At 40.2% G+C, this 22493-nt stretch overlaps 1 protein-coding gene across 1 annotated transcript in view; it reads right to left on the bottom strand.

The window, feature by feature from the left end:
• Positions 1–22493, bottom strand: part of WDR49 (WD repeat domain 49) — a 115629-nt gene that overhangs the window by 26004 nt on the left and 67132 nt on the right. The window contains 5 exon segments of the mRNA XM_078147652.1: positions 603–639; positions 4649–4747; positions 6694–6824; positions 16636–16751; positions 18962–19126. Of these exon segments, the coding sequence (XP_078003778.1) occupies positions 603–639; positions 4649–4747; positions 6694–6824; positions 16636–16751; positions 18962–19126 (548 nt within the window).

The following is a 22493-nucleotide window of genomic DNA, read 5'->3' on the forward strand; positions in this document are numbered from 1 at the left end:
ATTTCCATACCCAATTGAACATGTATGTTATTCTCTCCTTAAGCCAAATCCTATGAGAATAAAATTCCCTCATTCCCTCTCACCTTCCCCTGTTTCCCCTCCACTGTGAGAGACTTTTGTTTTCTGTTTTTTTGTGTGAGATAATTTACCCCATTCTACCTCTCCCTTTCTTCTCTGAGTATCATCCTCTCTCATACCTTAATTTTATTCTCCAGATATGACCCCTTAATCTTCAACTTACCCTGTGCCCTCTATCTATCTATCTATATATACATACATACAATTTTTTCCTTCAACTACCCTAATACTGACAAAGTTCTCATGAGTTACAAATATCATCTTTCCATGCAGGAATGTAAACAGTTCAATCTTATTAAGTCTCTTATGATTTCTCTTTCCTGTTTACCTCTTCATGTTCCACTTGAGTCCTGTATGTGAAAGTCAAATTTTCTATTCAGCTATGGTCTTTTCATCAGGAATGCTTGAAAGTCCTCTATTTCACTGAATGACCATTTTTTTCCCCTGAAGGATTATACTCAGTTTTGCTGGGTAGGTGATTCTTGGTTGTAATCCTTCTCCTTTGCCCTCCGAATATTATATTCCATGCCCTGCGGTCCTTTAATGTAGAAGCTGCTAAATCTTGTGTTATCCTGATTGTGTTTCCAGTATACTTGAATTGTTTCCTTCTGGCAGCTTGTAATATTTTCTCCTTGACCTGGGAACTCTGGAATTTGGTTACAATATTCCTAGGAGTTTTCCTTTGGGGATCTCTTTCAGGAGGAGATCTGTGGATTCTTTCAATTTCTATTTTGCCCTCTGGTTCTAAATATCAGGGCAGTTTTCCTTGATAATTTCTTGAAAGATGATGTCTAGGCTCTTTTTTTGATCATGGCTTTCAGATAGTCCAATAATTTTTAAATTCTCTCTCCTGGATCTATTTTCCAGGTCAGTTGTTTTTCCAATGAGATATTTCACATTGTTTTCTAATTTTTCATTCTTTTGGATTTGTTTTACAGTGTCTTGATTTCTCATAAAGTCACTGTCTTCCAATTGCTCTATTCTAATTTTTAAGGAAGTATTTTCTTCAGTAATCTTTTGGACTTCCTTTTCCATTTGGCCAATTTTTCTTTTTAGGGCATTTTTCTCCTCATTGGCTTTTTGGACCTCTTTTGCCATTTGGGTTAGGCTGTTTTTTAAGGTGTTATTTTCTTCAGTTTTTTTGGGTCTCCTTTAGCAAGCTGTTGACTTGTTTTTCATGATTTTCTTGCATCACTCTCATTTCTCTTCCCAGTTTTTCCTCTACTTCCTTACTTGCTTCTCAAAATCCCTTTTGAGCTCTTCCAAGGCCTGGGACTGATTCATATTTTTCTTGGAGGCTTTGGATGTAGGAGCTTTGATTTTGTTTCCTTCTTGTTTTACAATTTTGATCTTCTTTTCACCAAAGTAAGATAATATAGTCTGACTCTTTTTGCACTGCTTGCTTATGATCCCAGCCAATTACCTGAGTTTTAAACTCTTTGTTAAGGTAAGAGTCTGCTTTCAATGTGGAGAGTGTACTGTCCCAAGCTTCAGGGGTTTGTGTAGCTGTTTTCAGAGATACTTGTAGGGACCTGTAAATTTTCAGTTCTACCAAGGTGGTATGATAAGGGGAGAGGTGTTTACTCCTTTCTTGGCCTGTGACCACAGGTATTCCTTTCTGTCCCATAACTGTGAGGAAGGGCTCCTCTCCAGAGCCACTACAAGCTCCACCATGCCAGCGCTCCTGCTCACCCCAGCACTGCCGCCCAGAACTGTGACCCAGATCCACACACGGGCAAAGCAAGAGATTCCTGCCTCAGCAGTGGCAAACAGATCCCTGCAATCCCTCTCTGATCATCCACTGGATTCCCCCTCAGTCTGTGGGCCAGAAGCTCGGGAAGCAGCTGCCCCCCCACCCCCACCCTGGGCCAGGCTGTTGGGGAGTGAAGCTGAAACCCCGCCTTCTTCTCTGACCACCGACAGAAACAGACTTTTCCCACTGACCTTCTAAGTTGTCTTTGGCATTCGTGGATTGAGGAGTCCGGAAAACTTCACAGCTGCCAGCGATTCAGTCCTCTGAGGCCTGCTCCAGGTTTGCTGCAGCCTGCGCGCCCATGCTGCGTTGCGCTGCGCTCCCAGCCCAGCGCAATACACCTTTGTGATCAATCATCCAGGTTGCCTCGGGCTGGAAATTTGTTTCACTCTGTCTTTTTGTGGGTTCTGCTGCTTCAGAATTTGTTTAGAGCCATTTTTTATGAGTATTTGGAGGGATTTGGGAGAGAGCTCAAGCAAGTCACTGCTTTCACTCCACCATCTTGGCTCCGCCCCTGATATTTATAGTTCTTGACAATCTTCCTCTAGTCTAATTATCTGGAAATGTCACCTTACTCCCCTCTTATGAGAAGCAGTGTGGGAATGTGGACAGACAGTTGGTGCTGGGCTCAGGAAGACCAGGGTAGGCTGCACCAAAGTCTTGCCTCTGCCACATCTGGGCTGGATGACCACAGGCAAGCCACTTAACTTCCCAGTGTCTTAGGAGCATCTCAAAGAGATCAGTTGCTGATCTGCATTATTAGAAGGCATTTCCTTACTAAATGCGCCCTATACTAAAGAAATCATAATTCTGGCAAAAATCAAAAACAAACAAACAAATACCCCACCCCATCACAAACCCTCGATGGCTGGTAAACTGGCCTAGTTGCTGTTGCCTCAACTCTACAGTCCAGCACTGGCCTCTGGGCCTTTGTATAACTTGTGCCCTATGCCAAGAATGCACTGCATTTTCACCTTATACTCCTTAGCTTTCTTCAAGGGTAATCTCAGGTCCAACTTCTTCCAGGAAGTTCTTTCTTATGCCCTCAGTTGCTAGGGCTTTCTCCTTCCTTGAATATTTTGGACATTTATCTCTCTATTTACATCCTTTCTCCAGAACAAAAATATAAGTTATTTGAGAAAGATGTCATTTTTTTTCTTTTGAATTTGTATCCCCAGCAACCCAGCATAATCCCTGGCACAGAATCAAAACAAAGAGCAGGGAAGCATCCATGATTGGAATCCCGTTTTCCTTTTGTTACTTGTGGGGCTCAGTTTCCTCTTCTGTAAAATAGAGAGACTGAATTAAATGACCCCTAAGATGCCTTCCAACTATAAATACCTGTTCCTATGAACATCATGCCTGAATCCTGAGTCCTGAGGGCCTAGCACTAAGAGAATGCGAAGGAGAGGCATATGGCTTAGCAAAAGCTTCCAAATATTTTTGTCATTAATCAAAGTTTCTTGGACACACTGATCCTCCAGGCAGTTACATTCAAGTCCCAGGTGGGATAGAAGTGGTGGTAGATAGCAGAGAGGGCCCTGGACTTGGAGCCAAGAATAGCTTAGTTCAGACTTCATCTCCGACACTTACTATCTGTGTGACCTATGGGCAAGTCTATGCTTCATTTATGTCATCTATAAAATTAGGGAGTTGGACTCAGTAGGCTCCAAGCTCCCTCCCAGCTCTAAATCTATAATCCAATGGGTGGAGGCAATTTTCATTCCCTCTCCCCAACACTTACCCCTACCCTCTGGTAAAAGACATGAAAGTAACACTCTCCATGATTTTGCTAAGTAACTGAAGACTTTTCTAGAGCTCATAGCTAGAGCTAGAAGGGACCTCAGAGGTCATCTGGTCCAACCCCACCTGAAGTTTACAAATCAGGAAACCAAAGACTAGAGAAGTTAAATGATTTGCCCAAAGTCAAATGGGGATTAAGGTTTACCATTGAGGTTCTCTGCCTCCAAATCCAGTGCTCTTCCACTGTGCCATGATAAGACCTTGACCTTTCTTTCTATAGACTATTCCAGTGAACCCGAATGGCCAAGTCTTTTGGAGAGGAGAAATTTCACGACTTTGCAGTGACAGCTCAGAAAACCCTAAGTGTGTGACCCCTCTCAATAGATGATTTCCTAAGCAGATCAGAAGAAAGCATATTTGATGACTGATCCTTTTTTCAGGGTCACTCTGAGGTGACTAGAAAAGGTGTCATTGAGATACACTGAGACACTGGTTTTAAAAAAAATACATATTCATTATCTAAAAAATATTAGACAGTGGAGAAATTTCTCTGAAATGAATTCAAAATGGTAAAGGTAATTGTCAAGCCATTTAGCTCCAGCAAAAAGGTGTATCTTGGGCTCCATTACACTATCATAAAATCTAACTCAATCCCACCCTTCTAATAGAGAAAAGATAAAAATCAACCTCCAAGTGATACGTGCAATGGTTAGCAGAAACTAGAAAGAATGCTCAAGAAAAGTTCTAGTTTTCACACAAAGGCTTCAAAGACTCTCTCAAGTCTCCATCTGAAGCAATTTGGGGAAGTTCTAATGAAAGCAAAGAAGGAGTGTCCCCTGAAAACACTGAGGTGGCAAAAGACAAAGCACAAGCATGTCTTGGAGAATTAGCTGACCCAGAGAAATCTCCAGGTCCTCTTTTAGTCACTTTGACAAGACAAAGCTGTAAACAACCTCTTGCAATAAAGGTCAATAATGTACAATTTAGCAGTGATCAGGCTGCACAACGTCTATGCAGAGCCCAAGCAAACTCACTGAGGTTTGTCCAGGACTCAAGCTGCAAAATGGTACTCACCCCACTGTGAATGGAGACTTCGTTGGTAATATGGGTGCAGGATGTGGTAAGCATTTTCCGTACTGTTATTCCATATGAGAATTTCCCCATCATAACTCCCTATGGATGGCAGGATAAAGAGCACAAATCATCAAAAAACTAAATTAGGTAGAAAATCTCATTGGACAGGTAAACATGGGCAGCAGTATTTTATCAATAATGAAAAGTTAGCTTCTCTTCTGGGGAAGGGGGAAGAAACATTGGGAGCCCCCAAGGTGAAAGTGACTACAATTGAATCCTCTCTCCCCAATTTTATCTTTTTGTTGCCTTCACTTCCTTACCCTTTTTCCTTCTCTTATTTTCTTCCTTCCTTTTTTTTTTTTTTTGCTAAGCAGTGAAGTGATATGAGTTGCCCAGGGTGGCACAGCTAGCAAGTGTTATGAGTCTGAGTTTAGATTCGCTGACTCCAAAACTGGCGCTCTACCCACTGTACCACTCAGCTGCCTCTTCCTGTCTTCATTTGTTTGCTACTCTCACGTTACCTTTATTGCCCTCACCTCTCCACACACACCCTCATATACACATATATGTACACATATGTAAGTGTATAAATACATATAAGTTTCTTTCCCAATACTGTTAAAAGAAGTACATTAGTCCATATGGTAAGACTATTTAGACCCACCAGGCCTAAAAAGAATGATGATATCTCATTTAAAAGTGAAATTTATACCCTGAACCATCTGACCCTCATCGGGTCTTGTGTATAACTAGAATGTGGAAGTTTGATCCATGTCTATCATATCCCAGTGTCTCCACAGACAACATGGCCTAGTCAACAGCAAGTAAACCCTTAGAATCAGAATCTGCCTTGACTGTGTAACCCCAGTGAAGTCCATTTTAACTTTCAGGGCCCTCAGATAACTCTGGAAGATGGTAAGGTACAGATGGGTTGTGATCTGATTGATGGAGGGATTCTCCCTACTAGGGAGCAGAGAGTTCCCCGAAAGGAAGAGATCAGAGCTTCAGACTAAGAGTCCATAATCACATTGTACAGTTGGCCCTTGAAAACTTATAACACACAAGAGGCAATTAATTTCTTGCAGAATCAACCTTGGTTTTTTTTGTCTTCAGTTTCTAGAGAAACTTCTATTCTACCTGAAAGATCCATTTCCTGTCTGGTGCTAATTCAATTTACCCATATCCCATGGCTTTGAGAGTTTGAGACAGTTATATCCTGCATCATTTCATTGCTGGTCTGTTCTTTATCTTTGTTTTTTTAGGGTTGTTTTTTTTTTTATTCAGTCTGCTGTAATATGGACTCATTGGTAACTTTTTATAGGAATTTGTTCTCACAACTTAACTTTCTTTGGCAAGAAATGATGGAACATTTGGACTGTGTAAGTATTTCGTCTTAAAGCAAATCCAGCTACCTTTCCAAAAGCTCCGATTTACTCACATGTTATGGGACAAAAGCCACAGCCAGAATCTCCTAAGTGTAGCCTGAGCTAGACTTCATTACATAATGATGCTACTCTGAGTACTGGCCTCTAAATGAAGAAATAGCAACCTTGGTGAAATCACTAGCCGAGGAGCCCTTATAATGTAACGTGGTAGGCTAGGGAGAATGCTGTTTCCAGAGTCGAAGGCCTTGAGTTGAAATCCTTTCTCTGAAGCTGAATGTCTGTGTGATCTTGGGCAAAGGTACTTAGTCCACTTTTTCATCTGTAAAATGAAAGAGTGGAACTAGACGGATTCCACGGTCCCTTTTGGTTCTATATCTGTGGACCTATGGTGATATCACTTTGTCTCTTGAGGCCTCAGTTTCCTCATCTGTGAAATAAGGGACTAGATGACCTCTAAAGGCCTTTTATAATTTTATGATCCTCTTGAGGAGAAGAAGAAAGTAGGAGGAAGCCAGAGACTGAAGGTCAGGAAATAGCAAAAACATCAAATATGTTCTCTTTTACACAGAAGAGATGTTCATTTTGCAAATTCTGAATTTTTTTTTGAGAGAGAAAGAATTTAAACTTTCAGCATGGGTTGGCAAATTAATGTTCCATGACCTGTAACTAGAGTCTGTGGAGGTAAAAATGCAGCACATAAGATGTCCTCACGATGCTGTGCCCCTCCTTTCCATTCTTCAGGCTGAACCGAAAAGGGAGTGAAGTCATGAAGTCGGAAGACAGTAATTGCCCTAGGGAAAGAGATTAAGAATTTATCCACATTCAACAGTGTCACCGGAGGTAGAAGGGACAGCTCATCACCTGTGGGTGGAATTCAAGGGCTGATAAAGAACTGTCAGTGGAAAAATTAAATTCACCAAATATTTATTCACTACATATCGCTTGGTGGGAGCACCTTGCTAAATGCCGAGAGTGGTACAAATATTCGATGAGAAGCTATCTCTAATTCTCAGTTTTGTTTGAATTGATGACCCATTGGGCAGGCTGGGGAAGTCTATGGACTCTGCCTCTCTTTCTTTCTTTCTTTCTTTCTTTCTTTCTTTCTTTCTTTCTTTCTTTCTTTCTTTCTTTCTTTCTCTCTCTCTCTCTCTCTCTCTCTCTCTCTCTCTCTCTCTCTCTCTCTCTCTCTTTCTCTCTGAATCATGTTTTTAAATAATTAAATGAAATTCTGCTTCATGGATTAGAAAGTAAAAACATAATTTTTTGCATCCAAGCTCACAGACTCCAGGAACCTCAGCTTAAGAACCTTTCATCTAGTAGTCATGTTATAGAGGGACAAACACACAATTATAGTATGAAGTAAAGGCATTATAGGGATAGAAACCAAACTGTGCCATGAAGACTAAGGGAAAAAGGTTTTTAAAGATAAGGAAGATCAAGAAAGTTTTCATGCAGGTAGCATTTGAGTTGGACATTGAGGGATGGGTAGGAATTGAACAAGTAACTAGTAAAGATGGTGACAGAAACAGTCCAGACATAGGGATGAATGCAAGCAAAGAAATGGAGGTAGGAAAGCACAGGATGTGTTTGAAGGGAATTCAGTGAAGGCATGGCATAGAGTACATAGAGGGAGTAATAATACAAGCCTAAAAAAAGATAGAATGGCACCAAATTGTGGAAGATCTTGAATGCTAAGCAAAGGAGTGTGAATTTTGCCTGGTAAGCAACAGGGAGCCACTAAAGACTAGAGTAAAGGAGTCTCATGTCTCAATCAATGAAGTTATCCACAGACATAACTTAAATGGCCACTAAAACTTGTGAGGGCTGACAATTTCAAAATTTTGTCCTGTGACAAAATTGGTTGTGAATCTCGCCAAATCTAGCAAGTTTGGCCTTTGGATGACATCATCAGCCTGTATCAGAAACCTTTCAATCTTGCTAGTATGGTTCTGAGCTTATACTGGGCTGGCATAGCCTTCAAGACCCCCAGGTCACCTTCTTTCCATGGTGACACATCTGAACAGAATTTTAGTGGAGGAAACATGGAAGAATCCTCTTAAAATTACCGGGGGGGGGGTTGGAAGAGGTGTTTGTTGGGGTTGTGGAAATAAGAAATTTCTTACTAATAGTCCTTAATACCTTAGCATGAAGTAGTCTATCAAATTAGAGAACAAGTCACAAAAGAAGACCCTGAGGAAATATCTCACAAGACAAATGTGCTTTATTGAGGCAGTAGCCAGGAGCTGAGTGGTGAAGGGAATCTCAGATGCTTAGGAAACTTCTGAGTATAGGGACAGAGGTTGGAGTGGGACTCTACATTGGGGTACAGAGAACCATCCTTCCTTCTAAATGTCCATTTTACTTTCGAGGGCTTCACCATTGTTTGAGTCACCCAGGCTTTCAAACTAGGTGTCATCCTAATCTCTCTCAGCCTCCATATCCCATCTACTGCCAAAAGCTGTCAATTTTACCTTCATAACCTCTCTGAAATATGTCCCTATCTGACTCCTACAGGCCCTCATCCCCTCACTATTAGACTATTATTACTGTCTGCTGTTTGGTCTCCCTGACTCATCTTTCCCACTCCAGTTCATCTTCCACTCAGCAGTCAGCTTAATCTCCCTAAAGCACAAATCTGACCCTGTCATCAACACCCTCATTCCATAAATTCCAGTGGCTCCCTATCACATCCATGATCAAATATAAAATCCTCTGTCTTAGATTCAAGTCCTGCACAAGCTTCTAAATTTCCAATATTCTTCCACCTTCCTCCCCACCACATACTCACCAATCCAGTGAGACCGTTGTTACTCAAACAAGTCTCTCCAGACTCCAGGTGTTTTCACTGGCTATTCCCCATTCCTAGAATATTCTCCCTTCTCATCCCTGCTACCTCCTGTCTTCTTCAAGTCCAAGCTAAAATTTCACCTTCCATGAGAAGACTGCCCTGATCCCCCTTAATGCTAGCACCTTCCCTCTAGTAATCATCCCCAATTTATCCTGCATGTATCTTGTTTGTAGACAGTTGGGTGGTGCAGCAGATAGAGTCAGGAAGCCCTGAACTCAAAGGAGCCTCAGATGCTTGCTGGCTGTGTAACCTGAACAAGTCACTTAACCTGTGTCTGCTCCAGTTTCCTCATCTGCAAAATAATACTAGCTAGTACTTATATAGTGCTTTAAGGATTGCAAAGCAATTTATAAATATTTTCTCATTTGAGCCTCACAACAACCTTGGGAGGTGAGTGCTATTATTATCCTCATTTTGCAGAGGAAGAAACTGAGGCACAGAAAGGTAATGTGACTTGCCCAGGGTCACACAGCTAATAAATGTCTGAGACCAGATTTGAATTCAGGACTCCCACATTCCAGGTACAGTGAGCTCTATCTGCTTTGCCACCTAGCTGCCCAAATGGGATATGAAGATAAAATGTTAATATATGTAAAACACTTTTCAGACCTTAAAGCCCTATGTAAATGCTAGCTGCTTTTAGTTATAATGATTTAATTACCTTGTATTTTCTTATCTATATTCTCGTTGTATTCCCCCAGTCCATTGTAAGCTCCGTGAAGGAAGGAACTGCTTTGCATTTTGTCTTTGTATCCCCAATATCTGGTACCGTGACCCGTCTACATTTGTTGTTGTTCAGTTATTTTTCAGTCCTGTTCAACTCTTCATGACCCCATTTGTGGTTTTCTTGGCAGAGATACTGGATAGTTTTCCATTTCCTTCTCCAGCTCATTTTACAGATGATGAAATTGGGGCAAACAGGGTCAAGCGACTTACCCAGGGCCACAAGGCTAGTATCTAGGGCCAGGTTTAATTCACCAAGATGAGTCTTCCAGACTTTGGGCCTGGCACATTATCTACCCTACCTAGCTGCCCCACTTAAAAATTCTCATTGAATTGAATTAAATTGCTAAAATTTGGTTGGAGATATTCCCTTTAAAATCATTTCATTAGCCCTCCTTCTTACCTGATCCCTCTCTCCAGAAGCCAGTGCTGAATTTGCCCATTTGCAGAAATGCTGATTATTAACCTAGAATATTCAAAATGATTCTCCCCTCCCCCAAATCTGCAAAGAAGTTTGCAGAACTACCAAAAATGTCCAAAGTATCCCTTCTGATATTTGACCTTGGGCGTCAAAATACTGAGAAATTAATTAGCTGTCATCTTTTTCCTTAATACCCAATCTGAAAACCTTCCCCAGGAAATGACAGTTATCTTGAAATAGCCTAAAAATCCATACTATACTTTCTATTTTAAAACAGCATTTTTCAAAGTGCATAGCTTCACTCACAATGCAGGGCTATGCCTACAGAGTTAGTAGAAATGCAGAATGAGACAACTATCTGGATAATTCAGAGGAAAGTGCACCCCAGGAGAAAACCATCCAAAACCCCTTTCCCAAGGTTGATGGGACTTGGTCTTTGTCCTGGTGGGCTCTCTAGCGATGCCCTCACTATATAACCATTCCAAATTTTACTTCATATTTGTACTTCCTGGGAAGTTCTTCACACTGTAAACACCGCCTCCCCCCCCCATGACAATGATCCATCTTCTCAATAATTCTGAATTTAAGTGACTTAATCCCTTCAGCTGAAAGCCAAATGAATTTGTTGTGAAAGGGGAAAAAAAGTTTCCCTGAGTGTGTAGTCTATCTAGGAAAGCATGCTTCCTGCTAACAGTGATCAGGAAGAAATCCTCATTAAAGAAATTCAACACAGGTGATATTTCCGGGGGTGATTCTTTAATTCAATCTGTGCTAGGCATTGGAGATAAAAAAAAAAGATGACAGTAAGAATAGTCCCTGCCCTCCAGAAGTTTATATTCTGTTGAAGGATACAATATCAGAAAAGTAAATACTGGCTAATTTGAAGAGGGGGGAAAATATTAGTAACTGGAGAGGAGGGAGAGAGTCAGGATTCAAAGTGTTGTTGGGTCTAGGTACCATGATCTGTCTGTTGATACCATGAGTCTTCCATTCCTTCTTGCTTATTTTTACTTCATTAAAGTTTGGTGCTGAAGAGAGAAGATGCAAGGAGAGGAAAGGGGAATCTAGTTCTTTTCAAAAAAAAGAAAAAGAAATGTTAAAGTTGTTATTGATGCAAACCCCTTGAACACAGGGTTATTTTTGTTGTCATTATTGCTGCTTATATTTGTACCCCAGGCTAGCATAGTACCTTGCACACAGTAGGCACTATTTAATAAATGACTGTAATATTCTTTTGGATTCTTTTGAATTGTATTGGATTAGACCAAAACTAATAACTAAAATTAGGTTTGGAAGTTGGCTTATCTGTGAATTTCAAGTATGTCTGCTTCTTTATGTTCCCTTCTGCAAATATCCTCGAATTGGCAATAACCATGAAAAATATTAGTGGATCCTTATTGTAACTAAAAAGTAAAGCCTGTGGAGTTAGGGAGAATTATGGTTCCATTATGAGATGACTGCAAAGAACCTTATATTCTGTGATGGTTAAGTTTTCTGCCTGAGGCCCTATGAAATCCTCAAACTCAGGTCACTTTCAAAAAATTGACTTCCAAATTTAATCTGCAAAGCTTTATTGAGCACCTACTGTGAGCAAGGAGCCATGCCAGATGCCATATCACTAGTGATTATTTGGATCTGGCTACATATTGCATGAAGGTCTCAGGCTCTTTTGCTTTCAATTTAGCATTTTATTCATGTATATCCTTATATATCTTTAGTATTTTATTTATGAATTTTAAAACTGCCACAGGGATGGGATTAAATCTACATGACTGGAAAAGGACCCCAGGAGAGAAATAAAGACAAAAGAGACATAGAGATTGAGGCCATTTATACAGGCAAATAATAATGACTGATATGAATGGTATAGAGCATTTCAAGGTTTGCAAAGTGTTTCTATATATATTATCTCATTTCCTCATTTTTATAATGTTGGAGGTGGGTAGGTATTTCTTGATTTTTATGGCTAAGGAAAGGAACACTCAGAGACTTTAAATGATTTGACCGTGGTCATACCAAGGAGATTAGATCAAAGTATTCAAGGAAGTAGACTCCTTTCAGTCAACCACCAAGTGCTCATTAAGCTCTCAGACCCCAAGCTAGGCCCTGGGGATACAAGACAAAAGTGAAACAGTGTCTGCCCTCATAGAGTTTAGGGTCTAGTAAGGGAAGACACTTAACACATAAAGAAAAGCTACACAACAGATAATCTGGGGGCAATCAGGAAAACCTTCGCATAGATTTAACTAAAGATTCACATAGATTCAGAAGTTCTTAACCTGGGGTCTGGGAACAATGGTTTGTTATTGTCATCATTGTTGTTGTTACTGTTTTTACATTTTGATAACCATATTTCAACGTAATTGATTTTCTTTTCAATCAATGTATTTTATTTGTACATTTAAGCAGCTTATTCTGAGAAGGGTCCATAGGCTTCACCAGACTGCCAAAGAGGTCAGGACACAAAAACAGTGTGACATAGAAGGTAGCCCTTAGGCTAAGCTTTGAAGGAATTTGTGGATTCTAAGACATAGATGTGAGGGAGGAATATTTTCTAGGCATGAGAGGCCAGTGAAAAACACTATGGGAGATGGAGTGTCATGTATGAAAACGACAAGAAAGCCAGTGAAGCTGGATCCTAGCGCAAGTGAAGGAAAGCACCGTGTAATAAAGTTGAAAGGGTAAGTTAGGGTCTAGTTGTGAACAGCTTTTAACATGAACCAGTAGATTTCATATTTTGTCCTAGTAGCATTAGGGAGAGGCAGCTAGGTGATGCAGTGGATAGAGTGCCGGGTGCCGGCCTGGAGTCAGCAGAGCCTGATCCAGCATCATGTGACCCTCAGCAAGTCACCTCACCCTGGATGTATCAGTTTCTTCATCTGTAAAATGAGCTGGAGAAGGAAATGGCAAACCATTCCAGCATCTCTGCCAAGAAAATCCCAAATGCGGCCACAAAGAGTAGGACATGACCAATCAGCTAAAAAATAATGGCATTAGGGAGTCACTGGAGTTCTTTGAATAAAAGACTAATATGTCATACCTGTGCTTTGGGAAAGTCATGTTGGCAGCTATGTGAGAGACTCAAGGGAGGGAGTCCAATTAGGAGGTTATTGCAATAGTCCAGATGACAGGTGATGGGAGTCTGAATCAGAGTGGTATAGATGACATAGAGGCATTGGGTGGGCTGATCAAATCTGCCAGCTGATTACTCATCAATCTATTTGTCTTTACATGTTTAGATCCAGTCAGAAATAAATTTAAGGAGTACTGGATTGGGAGTTAGGAAGATCTTGGTTCACATATCTCCTGAGAAATAATCCTGGGCAAGACATAACCTCTCTGAGCCTTGGTTCCTCGCCTGTAAAATGAAGGGATTGGACCACATGGTTCCTAAGGTCTCTTCCATCTCTAAAGCCATGACCTTAGTTCTGTACTGGGAGTTTAGCCCTGGACATACCATGGAAGCCAGGCTATGACCCCTGCACTCAGCATATTTCCTTTTCGATAACAAGAGGTACTTTTTGAATTGCTCAGAGTACCATCAGGTCAGTGCCTCTTGTTGCAGACACTAATGTCCTTGGGGAGCAAGTCATCCTTGCCTTCAACCTTCACCATAGCACGTGGACGTTACAATCAGGAAAATTCAGGATACAACTTTAAGTCCAGAACAACCAACATTTTAGTTTGTGTCTACACAAAGACACAAACTGGTTCCATAGTTTTGACAGAATTGCATAGCCAATTTAATCAAATGATCCCTACTAATTGTTAGCAGTTAGCTAGTGGCTCCTTAGTGACCAGTGGACAGAAAGATTAAATTCACTCGTGCATGTTGACACAAGTTCCTGGACAAACAGTAATAAAGGCAGCAGCTTCCCTTGGGTTTGGAAGGAGGTATTCTAGCTTAATTGCAGTCTTCAGGTTCCTTTTCTCAAATCCCTAAGCTTTTCAGGACAGTGATCTGAGTTGTTTATGTCACACCCGGACATTTGTAGCTCATAAATGATATCAGCAATCTTGCCTCCCCCCTTCCCAAACAGAACTGAGGATGTCTCCTTTTAGCCCTTCTTCTAAATTCTTCCAGTAAAAGAGATCCAGTCTTAGATATTATAAAATGTGTTCCAATTCAATGCCTCTTTTCCAGGAAATATAGTTCATAAATCCATGGAAATATGAATAAACATTATAGCAGACAATTTATTGATCCTTCCACTATAGTTGAAAGGAAAACACTTTCATGGTGGGTTGTGTTGCTTTTTCCAATTATGACTAATAGGTCACCAGTAGTGACAGACTTGTCAGCCCTGATTTCTACTCAAATAGATTAAGTATCTTCATTTGTCTCAGCCAAAACCATGCCTCCCCATCCCCCACCCCCAGTGTGTCTTTAGAAGACCACAACTAGGATGACGAATTCTTCCATTTTTGTTCCAACATTCTCAAAGCTTCCTTCCGAAGTCTTTTTCAGTCCAATTCAAAGCAGTTCATCAAACATTTACTAATTACCTATTATGTATTGGTTATTCTTCTGGCCTCTGGGGATAAAAAGTTGAAGTCAACAGTCTTTGCCTTCAAGGGGCTTACATTCTCCTGAGGGAAAATGTGCATAGATAAGCAGATACAAAATATATTCAAAGAAAATAATAAGGAAGGTGGGAACTGGGGGCGTACTGGAAAGGCCTTGTTTAGGAGGCGGCACTTGAGCTAAGCCTTAAAGGGAGCTTTTCAAGTTGGGGCAATCAGGAAGGATGGCATTCCCAGCATAGGGAACAGCATGTGGAAAGGAAAAGCAGTGTGAGACAGAATGCTAAATACATGAGCGTATGACAGCTAACCATCCAAATGACGGATGAGAAAGTCAGACTACTGGTCTTTAGATTTCTTTCAACATATTTGTTGGACTCCATGGCCCTATATGGCTTTAAGTTTCCAATTTTAAAAATTTCTTTCTCTAAAATGAGACTATTCTAATCATATCATTGCTTCTAATTATGGGCTATTAGTTTTTTTAATGAACAAAATGATTTCCTCTAAGTATTAATATTAAGTACCTATTATGGCCAGGCACTGTGCTAAGGGGGCTTACTCAGAAATAGGCTTTCATTTTTTTTTCCAGTGGGGAAAAGAATGAAACAATTCTTTTCCAAGAAGCATTCAAATAAACATTGGTCACAGCTGGCCATTAAAGAAAAATGATGTCATTTCACCATATATTTTTTTCGGAAGAAGGGAGAGTCTGTTTCTATGAGTTCATCGCTGTAGAGAATTCCCACACAGGGACTGCCTGCATTGATGTATATCAAGATCTAAAACTTATGGCCTCAGAGAGTTGCCTAGGTCACTGAGAGGTTATACTTCACTTGCTCACGGTGGACCAACCAGAATAGGTCAGAAGCAAAATGTGACCCAAAGTCTTTTGGGCTTTATGATTAAGGCACAGTGCCTAGCCCATAGATTTCATGTTGGTTGGTGTCTGTGATAGCACAGAGATGATTAGGATGCAGATTGCTGAATTAGCTATGAGTCATAATGATTGCTCCCATGGACAGGAAGCAGCCTGCCTTCGTAAGGCATATATGGAAGAATTATGTCATAATATTATGTAGAACACTTTGGTCTGTGCTTTTCCTCCTACCAAACAAAATTTCTATGAAAAAAAATGATAGGCCATATGCTCCATCTGCTAATGTGTCTATATGCATTAGTGCTTGGATTAAAGGTCTTTTCTATGATTAATAAAATCCACCCAAATGGCACAGTTAGTTGTCTGAGCATAGAATCTGATGAAGAGAGGGGAGGGGGGAAAGTTTATACCATACTACCCTCAAGCCACTAAAATGATAATTTGACAGTGAATAACTGCTGGCTAATTACCTATTAAAGCAATATTTTCTGTGCTGCCAAATTTACAGGACATAGTATTTTCAAAATTCAGGCCCCTTTAATTTTCCTCATATGAGTGATGCCTTAGAATGCTTGGGTCTGGTGCACCCTTCAGTTCTCCAGAAAAAAAAAGAAGGAAATATCATTTCCCTTGGGGTGAAAGTTGAGGAATGTTTCCATGAAAACAGTAAGTGCTTTGTCAAGGCCACCTCTATGTAACAAACTGAAAAATATTCCAATATGCTTTTGTAGCTAGATATCTGTTTTTTTGTCTTTTTGTGTTTTTTTTTAGCAAAGAAAAGTCTCAAATTATAACTGGAGGAATTGAAGAGAAGTGTTAAAATCTTTTTGACTAAAAATAATGAAGCCCTGGAATGTGATACTAAGGGAGGAAAAAAAGGACCTCCTTGGCAGAAGATTTTTAGAAGGTGGAAAACTTTTGTTTCAGACATTAATGTTCTCTGGGAGCAAATCACCCAAGCCAGAAAAGGCACCAGATGGCTTCTCCAGGTTCTTCTAAGTCCTATGATTCTTTGATCTGTCACTCAGTTGATAAGCAGTCAACTCCTACTGAGAATTCCTCTCAATTAGGTCAGCAGCAAATGAATGACCCAGAGGGAGTCAACATTTCCATGCTCCCTCCTGTTTTTAGATTTGGAAACCCAACATGAAAACATTCTCTTTACCTTCTTTCCAGTCTTTTGCTACAAGACATCCAAGGACATACCTCTCCCAACCTACCACTAGTATAGTCTTCTTTAGGACTAGGATCTGAGAAATATCCACAGCTCGATCTTGACCCATGTTCAGGGTATGATGACAATGTCCATTGAAATCCCAAATCTTTAAGGGGAAAAAAAATTACCTTTAGAAGAGGCAAAGAAGTTACACTTTTTTTAAAAAAAAATTCCCTTTACTACACAACATTGTGAAAAATGATTTGGGTTTGCTTCTAGAAATAAAGTTTAAAATTAGTTTATATATTAATTGAAGAGAATATGCTTCCTTTTAAAATATTTGTGATTACCAATTGTATGGTAACTATTAGTAATATATTTTGTAATGAGTTGATTCAAAGGCATTCTGCCAGCGCATTTAGGATAATTGAATATTAATGAGGAGACATTCTGTTCCTCAAGCTCAGCCTGATTAGGGATACGGAAAGTAGATGACTGAACATTTTCATTTTTAATTGGTCCATTCTTAAAACCCAAACTACCGGAAAGTGCACTGGGGATACAGATGCGTAGTAGGCGCTTTTCAGTTGAGGAATGGTTAACAAATTGTGGCGAGTAAATGTGTCATGCCATAAGAAATTATGAACACGAAGACTATAGAAAAACGTGAGAAGATTTACATGAACTGGTACAAAGTGAAGCAAGCAGAACTAGGAAAATAATACACACTGAGCACAATACGTAAGTGGGAAGAAGAGCAACAAAACAATTGAAACTAAAAGGAAAAAAACATATGCTACTAGGCCTAGAAGAAAAGAGAAGAAAATGTACCTCCCTCCCTTTTTTACAGATGCGGGGGACTAAGGGTGTGGAACACTGCATCCACTGTCTGACTTGGCTGATATGCTGATATGTTAGTTTTACTGAACTTTCTTCTCTCTTATTCTTTCTTATAAGAAAAAGACGTGTCTCTGATCTACGAGCACTTGTCAAAATCATTCTATGTTCCCAGCATCATGCCAGAAGCTGGAGATACAAATACAATGAATTAAAACAATCCTTATTTACAGGAAGCTTATACTCTGATAGGGAAATACAGCGAACACATATACAAATGGGTAAAGCACTAATATAAAGTGAATAAATACAAATATATACAAGGTAGCTAAATATAAAATGATTTATAGGAAGGGAATTAGCACTTGGAGAGTTATGGAGAGGTTTCATGTAAATGATGGAGCATGCTTGAGCTTTATCTTAAAAGAAGAGAGAGAGGCTATAAGCAGAAGTGAGGAGAGAGAACATTCCAAGCAGATTGGATGGCCAGTGTAGAGGTACAGAGATGGGAGATTGAGTATACTGTGTAAGGAATGGTAAGACAGCCATTTTATTGGATCACAGAATTTGGGGTGGAAGGTAATATCCAATAAGTTTGGAAAGGAAAGGGTGCTGAATTTGGCATCAGAGAACCTGAGTTCAAATTCTAGTTCTTCTATTTACTAACTGTGTGAACCTAGGGCCCATTATTTAGCTTCTCAGGGGCCTAGGTAACTCTCTACAACTGTAAGTTATTGATGAGTTGCCAATCTTGAATTGGTGACAGAGTTTCCACATCGAGAGTTACCTACTCTGGTAAAATCATGAGTATGTCCTTCCTGCTAAAAAAAAAAATCCCAAAGTTTCATATGTGTATTATAGTAGTAAACAGCAACTGGCATTGTGCCCCCAAATAAATTAATAATCACATAATTTGTATTAGGTTATGCAAGACACGCCATATGGCAATATGGGGAGTACAACTCATCTCTAGGTACCAGTGTATTATGATAATAAAGATTAATAAAATAAACCCAGAGACAATAATAATTAAAAAAAATCCTTAACAAGGATCCAGGGAAAAGCCATTGACATTTCAGAAATAGTCACATGCTTTAGGACAGAAATATTAAGATGGTCAATATTTTCAAGGAGCAGCAGTCCACTTGTCACCGGCTGCCTTGTAGGGGTTGTTAGGTAATTGCAGTCCTGGTCATTGTGCTGCTTCTGCAAAGAAGCTTTGATCTACATTTATAACCCCTTCATTCAAGAATGCCTTAGCATGCTTTGTCCACTCAAAGGCTGTTTCCCTGACAGCTTTGTTACTGAAGGTTTTCATTAATAAGTTTATGTCATCTGGTCACATCTCTCCTCTAACAAGGCACACACACACGCAAGCATTCACACACACACACACACACACACACACACACACACACACACACACACACACACACACACACATCCCTATATGGATGTTGTTTTCCCTCAGCAGAACCTTTTGGCTCAGCTCCTGTAGAGAAAAGAGCTGGCAAACAGCATCCCAGAGTTAGTTCACACCTTTATTGCACCATCTGGGCTCCCAGTTAAAAGCCTCCTCTCGCTTGGATCCAGGGCCATGGTGCTGATTTCTGCATTGCCATGGCAACCCGTAAACTGTTTGATTTTCTGCCCAGTGTCTATCATCCAGAAAGAAACAGTAGATTCTGTATCAGAACTGATGACCTGCAATGAAATGGAATCAGGAAGGAATTTGATATTTACCAGGAATCACACAAATTTCCTAGAATGGAGATGCAAATGTCATGCACTTTTGGTATCGACCTCCCATAAGGAAATTAGAGTTTGGGGTAATAATTTTTTTTAATTGATAATATTCCAAATGAGGGGTAGCATGGCATACTAGAGAACTGCCTCAGAGTTAGGAAGACCTGAGGTGACGTCTGACTCTGACACGTTCTGATTATTTGACTCTGGATGAGTCGCTTAATCTTGCAGTGCTCAGGTCACTTTTAAATACTAACAATGATGACAAGCATTGTTTTCCAAGTATATGTATAATATATGTAAATACATATTATTTCATTTAATCTTCGGAATAACCGTTGGAGTGCTATTGTTATCCCCATTTTACAGATGAGGAAACTGAGTCAGTCAGAGGTGTAATGATTTGCCCAGGGTCACATTTCTAATACATGTCAGAAGCAGCATTTGAACTCAGGCTTGGGTGAATCAAAGTCCAGCACTCTATCCACTGAACCACCCACCCGTCTAAGACTATAAGGTGCAGAGTGGTCCAACAGCATTGACAAGGAAGTTTCCTGACTCACAGGTTTCCCATACCAAAGAAATCACAAGTCCAGGGCAAAAAGAAAAGTTAACATAGGCAAGAAAACATTTAACTTCGGTAAGGAAGACCAAGGTTTGAATTCTGACTCAGGCTTACTACCTATGTTTACTTGGAACCTTTGACCTCCTTCCCTCAGTTTTCCTTTCTGTAAAACATGAGGCATCAGAAAAAACTATCTACAGGGTCTCAGTTATAAACCTATGATCCTATGAGGAGGTAGAATTTTAGGGGACAATAAAATAAAACCCCTTCTCAGAAAAGAGTTTCCCTCTGCACCATTCATCCTTGCGAGTGGAGGACACTCTAGAATAACAGGTTATTGAATACATCTCATCAGATAAATCTTGCCTATTTGGATCAGAAAGTTGATCTACTGGATAATGGAACTGTGCTATGACTCACTCCAGGATGAGGGGAGAAGTGGAGCAAGTCTGTTAAGTATCTGTCACCTTCAGCTGAGTCTTCAGCAAACGAAGGTAGCCAATCCATCATGGGAAGATGGCCATTCCCACCAAATGTCACAGTTACTGCCTTAAATGCCAACAAGGCCCTAAACTACTTGCTGCCTCCTGTTCTCTCCAGGTACTATACATTTTTTTTTTCGATGAAAACATTATTATGGATGGGTCAATAAAGAACGAAGAGCATAGGGAAGTTAGGTATAAATCTACGTTAACCTAGCAAACAGGACATCAAGATGCACAGCTCAGTGCACTTGGAAACAAATGGGAGGAGAAGGGACCAACAACCAGAGCCTCGGATAGGGAGGATGGTCAGCCCTGGTGGGGAGTCGCCTGGTTAGTTTACTGGCATTTCGCCACCATTATATTTAATAAGCCTACAGGTTATAGAAGCCTTGTACTCAAGTACCTCGGGTAATGAGGAGAGAAGCTAGGATGAGACCTGCAAAAATGGAAGAATGAAAGATTCCTGGAAGGATAAGCATCTTCCAGGTCCAGAAAATACCCAAGATCCATGTCTCAATGGGCACTGGCTAGATAATAATGGCTAGCTCTTATATAGCACTTCCTACATACCAAGCTGTGTATTTAGTCATTTCAGTGGTGTCTGACTCTTTGTGACCTCATTTGGGGTTGTCTTGGCAGAGATACCAGAGTGATTTGCATTTCCTTCTCTAGCTCATTTTACAGATGAGGAAACTGAGGCAAACAAGGGTAAGTGACTTGCCAAGGGTCATACAGCTAGTATGTAAGGCCAGAATTGAACTCAGGAAAATGAGTTTTCCTGACTCCAGGCCGAGCACTCTACCCACCATGCCACCTAACTGCCTAGGCTGCTTTACAAATATGATCTGATTTGATATTCCTAATTACCCTAAGAGGTAAGTGTTATTGTTATGCCTATTTTACAAATAAGGAAACTGAGGCAAACAGATGTTAAGTGACCTGCCTAGTTTCAATCAGCTAGTAAGTTTCTGAGGCTAGATTTGAACCTCTGGTCTCCCTGACTCCAGGCCTGGCACTATATTGACCATATCACTTACCTGCCTCTAATGAAAGAAAATTTAATGGGAATCATTGCCAAGGCCTACATTTCTGTAAACTGTGCATGACAACAGAACCTACCACTGTTGTGAGGATCAAATGAGATAATTGTAAAGCACTTAGCATAGTGCCTGGCACTAAGTGCTATATAAATGGTAGCTATTATTATTTTTGTTATCATCATCATTATTGTTATCTTTTAAATCCCTTTTATTGGTTTTTGCCAATGTGGGGATTCCTGGCATGGAAACTCTGTACTGAACTAAAATTTCACATTATCATTACAATCAGCCACAAAGAAGTTTCTCAAATGCAATTGTCATGATGGCCAAATAGCAGACTTTCCTCCAATATTCAAGCAAAGGAGGGATCCTTAATTTCTAGGTGACAATTGATCGTGTCTCTTTCAGCTGCTGTCCTCTGAAATAATCAAGCACCAAACTAAACTTCTAAGACATCTGAAGCTTTTTGTACCACACCTATCTCCTGTGTAGCCAAAACTGTAGATTTAGAGTTAGGATCTTAGAGATCATTTTGTCCCATATTTTACAGATGAGGTCACTGAGGTCCACAGATGCTAAGTGACTTGTCCAAGGTCCACAGACAGCAGCAGGATTTGAACTCATTTCTCATGACTTTTAGTTCTTCCCTCACAGTCAGAATTCTCCACTGCCACTTGTGAAATATCCCCAATGCAGACTTTTAAAATAAATGAATACCCAATGAAAGATAGCATGGAATGGTGGATAGAAAGCTGGCTCTGTAGTCAGGGGTGGGATCATATCCCACCTCAGATGCTCACTGTGTGACTATGTTCTTAATTTTCGTGAGCCTTAGTTTTCTCATCTGCAAAATGGAGACATTGATAGCACCTACCTCACAGAGTTCTGGTAACAAATAAATGAGATCTTATACACAAAACCCTTTGCTAGGCTTGAAGTATATGTAAAATATGGGCATCAAAGCAAGTCAGAGACCAGAACATTCAGATTTCAGAGACTGGATCACTGGGGGGAAAAAAAGGCTTACAGTTGGCATGAATGTTAGAGATGAGATTGTCTAAGTCTCTCATTTTACAGATGGGGAAACTGAGGCAAGGTACAGAGGGTTAGGCCACACAGACAACAAGCAGGAGAGCTGGGGTTCAAATGCAGGCTATACTCTGGAGATTCTATTGGCATCTTTTGCATGTTCATATCATAGAATCATTTGGGAATTCTGAACAGTTTTTTTTATA

This window comes from Phascolarctos cinereus, unplaced genomic scaffold (genome assembly GCF_003287225.1).
Source record: "Phascolarctos cinereus isolate Bilbo 61053 unplaced genomic scaffold, phaCin_HiC Scaffold_7;HRSCAF=346, whole genome shotgun sequence".
Classification (NCBI taxonomy): Eukaryota; Metazoa; Chordata; class Mammalia; order Diprotodontia; family Phascolarctidae; genus Phascolarctos; species Phascolarctos cinereus.